General features: G+C 34.6%; 1 protein-coding gene across 5 annotated transcripts; it reads left to right on the plus strand.

The window, feature by feature from the left end:
• The first annotated feature begins 460 nt into the window (after positions 1-460).
• EMB2729 (Alpha amylase family protein) lies at positions 461-11,794 on the plus strand. Of its 5 annotated transcripts, none has more exons than XM_020678926.3 (22): positions 462-811; positions 1,067-1,138; positions 1,398-1,462; positions 1,773-2,456; positions 2,994-3,166; positions 3,267-3,356; positions 3,843-3,918; positions 4,344-4,451; positions 4,637-4,727; positions 4,926-5,027; positions 6,492-6,594; positions 7,930-8,067; positions 8,192-8,263; positions 8,374-8,478; positions 8,752-8,829; positions 8,957-9,067; positions 9,403-9,483; positions 9,845-9,949; positions 10,301-10,386; positions 10,482-10,536; positions 11,118-11,181; positions 11,262-11,794. In XM_020678926.3, the coding sequence occupies exons 1-21, from the start codon at positions 522-524 to the stop codon at positions 11,148-11,150; spliced, it is 2,718 nt and encodes a 905-aa protein (XP_020534585.2). In that variant the 5' UTR covers positions 462-521; the 3' UTR covers positions 11,151-11,181; positions 11,262-11,794. The 5 variants fall into 5 exon arrangements, with proteins under 5 accessions (XP_089580260.1, XP_020534585.2, XP_012070879.2 ...); XM_012215489.4 differs by having other exon boundaries at positions 11,270-11,794; XM_012215490.4 differs by having other exon boundaries at positions 463-811; positions 11,283-11,794.
• The last annotated feature ends 247 nt before the right edge of the window (positions 11,795-12,041 follow it).

Genomic DNA, 12,041 nt, shown 5'->3' on the forward strand with positions numbered 1-12,041 from the left:
ATTTTGAAATAAAATTAAATGGTTAAATCTAATTAATTTTCAATTTTTACAAAAACGTGGAGAGATTTATCAAGTCAAAGGAAACTATTCTCTGACATACTCTATGGATATTATTTCGGTTTTTTAGATCCCATTATAAATAAAAAATTATTCACTATTTAAAAAATATAAGATGAAATTGAAAATTTCACTTCTAATTTTAGTGGAATTTTTTTTGAGGCATCCGTAATCAAATAAAAAAAATCCATCATGGGATGTTTAATTCCATCAAATTCAAACCACAACAAGTGATAAATAGGGGTTATAATGGTAATTGCGAAAATTTTGGATGTGCCAAATCATTTGCAATGTTTTATTTATTAGCGAAATTGCCACATCATCAGAGTCATCAGGCGGAAGCGGGTCCAAGTCGTCCAATTCAGCCTTCCGATGTGTCATCAAGTCAGATATCTAAAACCCTTTGTCTGAAAAAACCAACGATATCTAAAACCCCTCTGCTTCTGTCTCTCTGCTATCAAAAAATGAGTTCACTCCTTTCAACCAAATTTTCTCTTTCTCTCTATCCAAACAGCTCTTCTCTTCATTTTCTCTCCCAAAACAAACCTCAAAGCATCCATTTTTCCTCCGACAAAATCAGGTTCAAAATAAAATGCACAGCCACAAACCAACCGCCACCATCCCGGAAAAAACAATCCAAGAAGAGCAAGAAAAGTGAAAGTGAAACTGAAGACGAGAAAGGAATAGACCCAGTTGGATTTCTTACCAGAGTCGGCATTTCTCACAAGCAATTTGCTCAGTTTCTACGCGAAAGGTAAGAAAATTGAGAAATTCTGGTTAGAGAGAGAGAGAGAGAGAGAGAGAGAGAGAGAGAGAGTTAGAAAGTTAGGAAAACAAAAACTGTGCTATTGAGCTTGCTGATTCTCATTTTATGGCTGCTGAGACGCGATAATGATAGTGGAGTGTATGTTTATTTGTGAAGAGAATTTCTTCCGTTAAAGTGTTGGAAATTTGAATTTTCTAGCTTTTATGGGTGAATAGCTTATCGATTAATTTCTAAATTTTGCAGGCATAAATCAATGAAGAACCTTAAAGAGGAACTTTTCAAGAGAAATTTTATGATCAAGGACATTGCTTATGGGTTGGTTCAATCGAAGCCTCTTTATGTGTGTGTATTTGAGAAAATGAAAAAAATAAAATAAAATAAATTCCAGGTTTTAGCTTATATATGTGTATAGTTCCCTATTTAACTTAAGATGTCAAAATCCAGCAAGCTTTGATAGATCTTTTGATATTTTGAAAATTTTCGGTGCTATTGTTTGATAAAATATGTGCTGTTTATTTTAATTGTAGTTGAGTGATTTTAATTTGAATTTCATTATTCTTGGTTTTCTACATAGATATGAGTTGATGGGTCTGCATCGTCATCCAGAGCATCGGGCAGATTATATGGAATGGGCTCCAGGTTTTTACATAACGTTTTTACTTCAATAAACTTCATGGGAATATCTAAGCCTGGATTCAACTTTTCCTTTGCAAGAAACTTTCTGGTCAATAGTCATTAATTAATAAAATAAATCCAAATTAGATATTACTAGACAAATTTATTGTCCATCTACCTCATTGCTACTGATATTTTTTCTTGCATTAAATGGTACCATGAATGGCCATGGTTATTACTTCTTGACTTTCGCCTTCGCCAGCCTCCATCTCCACTTTTAAATTCTTGCCTATTTTGTTGAATTACATGTGAATTCTAAGAATGGTGTATGCAGGTGCTCGCTATTGTGCACTAGTTGGTGACTTTAATGGGTGGTCACCAACAGAAAATTGTGCAAGAGAGGGTCACTTTGGCCATGATGACTATGGGTACTGGTTTATCATTCTTGAAGATAAGCTTAGGGAGGGAGAAGAACCAGATGAACTTTATTTTCAACAGTATAATTATGTGGATGACTATGATAAAGGTGACAGTGGTGTTAGCATTGAAGAAATCTTCAAAAAAGCAAATGATGACTACTGGGAACCTGGAGAAGACGAGTACATTAATAATCGTTTTAAATTGCCTGCAAAGTTATATGAGCAGTGGTTTGGCCCTAATGGGCCTCAAACGATGGAAGAATTGGAAGAAATACCTCTTCCAGATGCAGAAACAAGATATAAGGAATGGAAAGAGCAGCATAAAGATGATCCTCCTAGTAACTTACCCCCATGTGATGTGATTGATAAAGGAAAAAAATATGACATATTTAATGTCATAAGTGATCCTGCATGGGTAGAAAAAATCCGTGCTAAGGAGCCTCCTGTGCCGTATTGGTTTGAGACACGTAAAGGTAGGCAAGCATGGTTGAAAAAATATACTCCAACTGTTCCTCATGGAAGCAAATACAGGGTCTACTTCAACACTCCCGATGGGCCACTGGAAAGGGTTCCTGCTTGGGCTACATATGTAGAACCAGGTAATACCGACTTCTACTGAGAGCCATTTGTTGCTTTGCAGACATTTTTGTTAATTGTTCATTGACTGTTCGAAAATTTTCAGTTGACAGTCAAATTGTTTGTAAGGGAAGTTAATGAAGCAAAAAATTGTTTTTACATATCCTTCACCTTCACCTTCACCTTCACCTTCACCTTCACCTTCACCTTCTTTTAGTGTATGTCTGTCTACCATTTGATCCATCACTCACTCCCAAGAGATACTATCTATCCTTAAATATTAATCTATATGGCCCATAAAAATCTCAATACAAAAACGTCTTTTCCCCCTTGCTTACCTGGATCATCAACGTGAGCCCTTTTAACTGCATTCTAAAGGTGCATCTGTTGTTGTTGGATCGGATTCCTGTTATGGCAATTGTTAAGCTTGTCCAATGCTACTAGAACTGCCCTTCATTGCTGTACTTGCTTATAGTTACTGTCTATGGCACAGATGCGAAATATCATATTTGCATTTTAATTCATACTTGGTTCAACTGAAGTTTGATCATCATTGCCAGGCACAGATGGGAAGCAGCCTTTTGCCATCCACTGGGAACCGCCCCCTGAATGTGCTTACAAATGGAAGAACACTCGCCCGAAAGTTCCAAAGTCCTTGCGCATATATGAGTGCCATGTTGGAATTAGTGGTTCAGAGCCAAAAATATCTTCTTTCAGTGATTTCATAGATAAGGTAGGTCTCTTGGGTTTAATCATCTATTTCTTAACATACTATATTATGTAATCATTTTCTTCCACATGTGCCTCATTTTTTTTTTTTTTAAAAAAAACAGGTTCTTCCACATGTGAAAGAAGCAGGATACAATGCAATCCAGTTGATTGGAGTTGTTGAGCACAAAGATTATTTCACAGTTGGTTATAGAGTGAGTCAAACATTGTTATTGGTTTTTCCCCATCTCATTTAACATTAAATATCCCGATAAATTTAAGGTTTTATTTTCCAATAGAAATGCTGGCCTACTTCCACTTGAATTAATCAATATGAAATTAAACTACTTTTTTCTTTTATTTTTACCAGATGTAGAATAGGTATGAAACTATGAATATGTTAGATATCTGGGACTTGATTGGTGAAGTAGTATCTCTCTCCCAAAAAGCATGTTTTTTTTTTTTACTACTGTACAAAGAAAATTTTTTTGTGAATGAACAAGATATTAAGGAATCTGGAGTAATTAATAAAGAAATATTGCAGAAAACACGTGTGGTGTGCATCTTGCTTTTTGATAGTTTAATCCATTCGTAATATTGACTCCCATTTTCTTGTTCCCAATACTTGGTTTTAGTTCCATTAGGTGCATTTTCTTTAAGAAGCTCTTAAAATGTGAGAAAGCATCTCTATGGTAATGCAGGTCACCAATTTATATGCTGTTAGCAGCCGATATGGCACTCCTGAGGACTTCAAGCGCTTGGTTGATGAAGCACACGGTTGTCATTCTTTGTCGGATTCTTTTTGGTTCATTAAGACTATAGATTTCATTTATACACTGCAAGGGGCCTAATTACTTCAGTCAGTTTATAATGCTTATATGACAGCTCTATTCACTTGCAATTTTGATACATGGATTTACTTCCTTTTTCAAAATTCCTAAGATACAATGGAGACCAGCCAGTGAGAATATAAAATGATCAACAGATGGCAGTAACCAGCAGTTGAATCTTGCATTGAATATGCCTACTAGATAATGGTGTTCTAATTCTATTCTGCCAGCTAACTGCAAAACTTATCTATGATATTTTTTTTTTTCCTTTTCATCTCTTTTTGGCATGGGAAATTTCTTGTAGTAGTCCTGTTTGATGTTCATTTTATTGTTTCCAATTTATGAGCTCTTAGTGGCTTTCTCATTTTACAGGATTAGGACTACTGGTGTTCTTAGATATTGTCCATTCCTACTCAGCTGCGGATGAGATGGTCGGGCTGTCACTTTTTGATGGATCAAATGATTGCTACTTTCACACAGGTAAATTCATTCTTGTATTGGCAAACCTTATTGAATGTACTTGTTACTACGTACTTGTCTTTTAGCCGCTTAATCCACTCGTGTAATGTAAATATGTTTCACTTTCCTTACAAACTGCTCAATGAACTTTTCTTATTTTATATTAGTATTTAACTCTTCTTGTCTTCCTTTCCCTATTTGAATAGGTAAACGTGGGCACCACAAATATTGGGGTACCAGAATGTTCAAGTATGGGGACCATGAAGTGTTGCATTATCTACTCTCAAATCTTAACTGGTAAAAATCTGAAGCTCAAGCAATGTTTCTGCTTTCTAAGTTATTATTACATGTTTGTAATCTAACTATGGGCTCTATTTTTCTTTATTTATAATTGTTGTTGGTTGATCTCTTGGAAAATAATATTATGGTTTGTGCCAGTTTATCCTCCGTTGGTAGGTTTTCTTGTCATTGCTTATGTAGATGATCTTTGAGCAGGTGGGTTGTGGAATATCAAATAGATGGTTTCCATTTTCATTCGCTCTCATCAATGATTTATACACACAATGGTTTTGCTTCTTTTACAGGCGACTTGGAAGAGTAAGGCATCTGCTGTGCTTTTTTTTTTCTGACTTTTAATTGCATATTCACACATTTCTACAAACTGTTCTCATAAATTCATGGGCCTAATGAAAGCATTTAATATCTCAGTATGGCTAAATTAAATGAAATAGCAACCTTTTATACCCTTGGAATAGCTTAACAGTAGTTGTTTTGGTGCTGCCTTTCATCAAAATTTTATGAGAAACACAAACACACAAGTACGGACGAAAAGAGAGAGAGAGAGAGAGAGAGAGAGAACTAGACAAATAATTCTACCTAGTTTGACAAGATGCCTATTCTCAACAGAGCCACTTATATTTTTCCTATGAAGGAAGAAAAGAAAAAAAATACAGCCACAGATTACAATTTATTCTAGGATCTCTCCCAAATGCTTCTTTATTTGAGAACATGGAAATTGTGAAGTTTCCAAATTATCCCCACCAATACAAATTTCACCCAGGGGTCCAACTTATGTTGTGCCCATGGAACTTCAAGTATATTACAAATGAAAGGGTAGAGGTAAATGATTGCTAAGATGTTAGAATTTATGAAGTGAAATTGTGAAATTGTGAAATTTGGGCTTACTTGGGCTTAGGTCCACAAATGTTAAGAGGTTAGCACTAACCAATTAACTAGCTAGATCTCCGCCCTTATATACCCTATTATGATTTTATATTTGAACAGTGTGGGATTCTTAATACTCCTTCTCCAGTGCAACCAGATCTTAATTGACATTTGAAACTTTGAAATCCTCCCCATAAAATTGAATTGGGCTTTGCTCTTGAATGGGTCTCGCTTGGACTGGACATCCAAATGAGAGCTTGAATTGAAACGCAACGGTAGCACCACTGAACTGAGGAATAACTTAACCAGGCTAGACCTATTCTGATATGATATTCTAAATGAAAAGTAGAGGTAAATGATTGAGTAAGAGGTTAGAACTCATGCAGTGAAATTTGTGTTATTTGGCTTATGTGGGATCAGGCTAATCAATGGTAAATGATTAGTACTAACCAATTAGCTAGTTAGCTTTCCACTATTATATGTTTACAATTTGCTATTTGAACAACGAGGTATACAGTATCCCCGCTAAATATAAGCCACATTTTATGATTGTCTAGGATGATTGAATAATAGTGTGAATGTTAGTTTGCTTAAGACAGTCAAATAGAATATTGAATTTGGAAACAACTAGGGTGCCTACACCTTTGGCCTAGTAGAAAAAATATTAAGAGCTACTTAGGATTAATAAAGAATAGTTTTTATTACCAGAGAAGGTCTTTTCTAGAGTGTTAGAATTGCTAGACATGCAATCCTAACTAGCATCCACTGTGATGATTGATATAAGTTTTAGTTTTGCACTCAACTTCACAGTATTCCTCAAATTTTTATGCACTGTATCCAATTCATTGTGGCTTTTGTCGGAGAATTTATTTGAACATAATTTCGGTCTGATTGCAGGTACTGCAATCAGTATGTTGACAGGGATGCATTATTGTATCTCATATTGGCAAATGAGCTATTGCATGCTCTTCATCCTAATATAATAACGATTGCTGAAGATGTAAGTAAATATGGGTTGTATATTCCACTTTTCTATCCTTATTTTTTTCTTTGGAAATGACCTTCCCATATTTAATTCAATTGTCTTTCTCATTCTGTAATATTATGGATTACTGCGAATAAAATATTCTGCCTCCGATAACTTGAAGTCACCTTGCAAATACAGTGGGAAAATTGTTGTTATGCAGTAAAATTCAGTTGATGATTCCCATTGATTTGAAAATTGGTGTATACAATATTTTTCAATGTGAATTGTCCAATATAGGTATTTGCTATGCTATATTGATAGACAGCATTAGGAATTTCCTTCTAACTTCACTTATTTATGGGATGTTATTTTGTGGTATGGTTCATGGAGACTCTTATGTGAATGAAATTCAATATCTTGCTGAGATTGTGGGCATGATACTTGGGAAAATCATTGGAAAGTATATTGTGGCATTATGCTTTGACACACTTAAGGGAAAGGGACAGGAGAATGTTTTGCATTGTTGTATCATGCATTCCTTTATTGTCATATTTATTACCATTTTGACTGAGTGTCCTAATGGAGTAAATATGTCAATGCATGCCAAAAACTTTGTTAATGATATTTATTATTTTTAGAAAAATACAATTTATCTTTTATTGATGTGGCACCGTTTTTGATTCCATATGGCCATCTAGCTATTTTCTAGATCATGTACAGGTATAATTGCACTTTTATGATATGTTGGTAACATATATATATAATTTTAATGATATTAGCAAAATATGATATTGAAATCATCATGAATTACATCTCATGAGACTCGAGTGACTAAAAATTTGCTATAGCCTTGAATGTCAAAACATTAAACCATATGATCCTTTTCTCAACTTCTCCTAGTTCCTATGTTCCTTTCATTGTCAATCTGACTGCTAAAAGAATTGTCGTTGGTACCCACGTAACAGTGAACAAATTGTATTCTTAAGCCATATAATTTTTGTTTTGCCATGATTGCATAGATTCTTCATGCCTTTTCCTTGAGCAGAGGTGTGTATATTGCACTGGATAGACTGCAATGGCCCTAAAGAGTTCTTTATATTATAGGTGATTGACTTAGGTTTCCTACAATTTGAGTTGTGTGGCATGTAATTCTACGAACTGATTCAATACATCATCGAATTTATTCTAGCTATGATCTGCGCCAATATTTCTCCAGCTTTTAAAGCTGGAATTATTCATTGCAATTAGTGATCATGTTTCAAGGCCTTTTTGTATTCTAATATAGTAGTTGGCTGAATGAGTTAACTTCACTGGACTATTAAATAATTTTGTAGCTTTTAATAAAGTTTTGTTTCTTTTCTTGCTCAGGCAACATTTTATCCTGGACTCTGTGAATCAACTTCACAGGGAGGATTGGGATTTGATTATTATGTCAATATTTCTGCATCAGAGATGTGGTTATCTTTTCTCAAGAATATTCCAGACAATGAATGGAGCATGAGCAAGGTTGTATTGTATTGTTGTTGCATTAGCAATCCTTTACCAACTACTCTTTTTATTTGCTTTCAAAAAAATAAATTATTTCTGTTTCATTACTCCCATATTTACAGAATTTACTTCTATATTGCAGATTGTCAGCACATTAATAGGAAACAGAAAATATGCAGATAAGATGCTTTTATATGCGGAAAATCACAACCAAGTAATTTTCTGAATCTCTTAGTACTGATCATAGAAAAGCTTTTGTTTAAGACTTTATTTTATACTTATTTACTCAACAATTGAATTCTGCCATTATGTTTTGCATGTCAGTCTATCTCTGGAGGACAGTCATTTGCAGAGATCATGTTTGGTGAATTTAAGGACCATTCAACTGCCTCAAAGGATTCACTACTTAGGGGATGTGCATTGCACAAAGTAATTGGTGCTCAGTCTTGTTTCTTTTTTCCTCATTTTCTTGATGTATTTCTAAAAAGCAGCCTTAACCAATTTTTGCAAGCACTAGCACAATTTTCCTGTTAACCAACTTCCACTGCTTTCTTTGAAACATTTATGAAGCATGAGTACTCTCTCTCTCAAAAGCAAGAGAGTTTTTAGTTAAGTTGCCTAAAAAATCTAGCGTTATTTTGTTTTGTCTTTATTCAATATTTATATGATTTCCCTTGGTCGTTTTCCTTTGACTTGAATCAGATGATTAGAATGCTTACCTTTACAATTGGTGGTAGGGCTTACCTCAATTTCATGGGCAATGAATTTGGGCATCCCAAGGTGGGGTTCCTTTTCTTTTGCATGTTTTCCCTTTTCAGATATTTTGTATGGATTATGTAAGGTTCTTGTATCTTTCATATCCGCAAAATGTTTTAATTTCTTCTAGTTAATAATTTTCTCATGTTAGAGGGTGGAGTTCCCAATGCTAAGTAACAACTTCTCATATTCACTTGCTAACCGTTGTTGGGATCTGCTAGCGAATGAAGAAGTGCATCGCAATTTATTCTCCTTTGATAAGGTTAGTTTTATGACTCCATATTACACTCTTATTAGCATTGCATGCACTGGCATTAGAACCTGAGTCTAATCCTGTTGGAAGTGACTTGGACATCATTGCAGTTTGGAGAAGTATTGTAAATCAAGTGTTTACTTAATTTATTATAATTATAATTAGACATATATGATTACTTCAGTGTATCCACTTGCTGTTTATTGGGAAGGTAATGTTTCCCCCATTCTTTTAGACTGTACATGTTTTGATCTTGAAGCCATCCAGGACCATTATTTGTTTTGGCCGTGGACAAGAATACATGGATTGGTTTGGCATCAATTTAACCTTTTCATGTGCTCCAGGATCTGATGGATTTGGATGAAAATCAAATGGTGCTTTCAAGGGGTTTGCCGAGCATTCACCACGTGGATGATAATACCATGGTATGGAAGTGCTCTTTTTGGTTCAATTAATTTGAGACAAGCCACATATAGACGTTGTTCAAAAATTTTAATTAGAAACATCATGTAGATGGTGCATCTCTCTCCCTTGCTCTGAATGTGCAACTGCTGTGGATGCGGCTGCAATGTTCTAGTAAATATAATTGTTTTTGAGGTCACTTTGATTGTTAGATGTCTCTCTTTATCTGGATATGTAATCACTCTGATATGGTTGCAACATTCAGAATTATTTATATTGGTCATGTTGGTTGTTAGAGGTGGTCTCTTTGTGTATATATTTTTCTAAATTAGCTTTCATGTATAGTGATATGACCACTAACATAGGGTACTCTCTGCTCTTCAGGTAATATCATACATAAGAGGTCCTCTTCTCTTCATATTCAACTTTCATCCAACTGAGACATATGCAGGATACAATGTAGGCGTGGAAGAAGCTGGAGAGTATCAAGTAAGTCGTAGTTCTTGTTCCATTTTATGATTGTATCTAATGGTAAGATGCAGTCCAAATTTGGCAGCATTTGCATTTTTGCCTAATGATAAAAGACAGTTTTCCTTGAGAAAGCTTGATGTCTTTGCTTTTATGCAAAGAAGTTTCACTGTCCTGCCGAAAAGGCCCACAGTTTTACTAACAACGTAGATGATTATGTGATATGGGCTGGTAACAGCCACAACTAAGCAGTTCTGTTTGCATGCAAATCAAGCATCCTTTTGAGGAAATTACTGTTCCTAGAATATGTCATGGCTATACTCCTTTCTGACAACCTGCTGTTAAAGTAAAGTATTTTTAATGATGGTACAGATCATCCTAGACACTGATGAGAAGAAGTATGGAGGTCAGGGGCTTATAAAGGTCGACCAATATCTTCAAAGAACCATAACCAAAAGGCAGTATCTATCCCCTATACAAACGCGTTCCCTATTTTATTACATATTTGTAAATTTTATTATTTTATTTGGATCTCACCTTTCTGTCATCTCAGAGTTGATGGCTGTCGAAACTGCTTGGAAGTGCCCCTGCCTAGTAGGACTGCCCAGGTTAGTACTTGTTTTCTTTACTGATTTTTTCAATGTTTGAATCGGGCATCTATCTAGGATCTGCTATCAACTGAATCTGCCACTTGCTTGTTGATGGATCAGCATATTTACTAAGATGTCTTTATCAATGTGCAAGCGATACTTAGTTTTTGCCTCTAAATACGTCATGATCATAATTCCCAGGCTCAAAGATTTCTTTTTGACCCAAGTGCCGCTTCATGTGACCTGGAAACTGTGGCAAACAATTCTTTATGCTCTTGGCTCTGCTCTCTCATCAAATTGAGTGCCGTAGATATTGCTTCAAATTTAATGAAGTGATGATTGCAAGAACCTCATGCCTTGATCCATTGAAGAACATTTATTCAGCATTTATAGCTGTTTCCATATTGAAACAATTGTGTCTTTGCGTTATTGGTTGTTGTTCTCTTGGCCATTTTTTCTTAAATGAAGCTAATACAGTGAACCTTGAGACCATGTAGGATTAGAAAGGCCCAAACTCGTCAACTATGGCCCCTTCTAACAAAATTTCCCCTTTCACATGTTTTCTTTAATCACAATTTTCAATTGAATTTTTGTTGCAGGTTTACAAATTAACTCGCATATTACGGATATAAACCTCTTCTCGTCAGGCCAGAATTCCAAATGGTAAAAGCTACTACCCATCATTTTCTCATATATTGTTCACATGCGTTATCATTTTTTGAGGGAAGATGTTTCAAATGAAGATAAATAGTGTGATTTATCAGCCAAACAGTTATGAGATGGAAGAACGACTGTTGCCAAGGGTCGAGGGTTTTATGATCATCCTCGTCAACCCATTATTTTCAAGAACTATGCTTGAAGAATTGATGGACGTAAGGTTTGACACAGAGAAATCTTTTTTGTTAAACTCATTTGCAAATGGAGGTGTTCTTTCGCTAGTCTGAAAATGCCATGTTTATATGTGACTGAGAAACATGTGTTTGTGAAGAATTATTAGTGGAGTGGACTAGTGATGCTGCATGGAGAAGAATGTGAAGTTGTTAAATAGCTTGGGTGGGTGGGAATGACTTCAAAAGTTGGAAGCATTCAAAAAGAGAACAGGCATTTTTGTTGTAAAAATTTTAGCTTTTTATAGAAAATGTAAGTACATATACGGTAGATATCTTGTTTCTTATATGTCCGTACCATTTCAAGTGTTAACTCAGAAAACTTTTTCATTTCACTCTACAAGTCATTTTAGAAAATTGAATTATAATTTTTTTCAAATTTGTCCTTATTTCTTGATGTCTTCACTAAAAATGAACTATTAATTGTTTAGAGAATTAATAAAAGGAAAATTTAGTCAATTTTTTAACTATTTTTTTTTTTTTCTAGAATTGGAGTTAATTATTTTAATTTTTATGTAATTATTTTAAAAGACATTTGAAATGGGATGGTGTATGTTATTTAAAAAATTAAGGTTTTCTTGAATGTTACATTTCTTTCTTTCTTTCTTTCTTTTTTTCAAATAAAATAAAATAAAA

This window comes from Jatropha curcas, chromosome 7 (assembly GCF_041381405.1).
Source record: "Jatropha curcas cultivar XTBG-Jc1 chromosome 7, XTBG_Jcur_1.0, whole genome shotgun sequence".
Taxonomy (NCBI): domain Eukaryota; kingdom Viridiplantae; phylum Streptophyta; class Magnoliopsida; order Malpighiales; family Euphorbiaceae; genus Jatropha; species Jatropha curcas.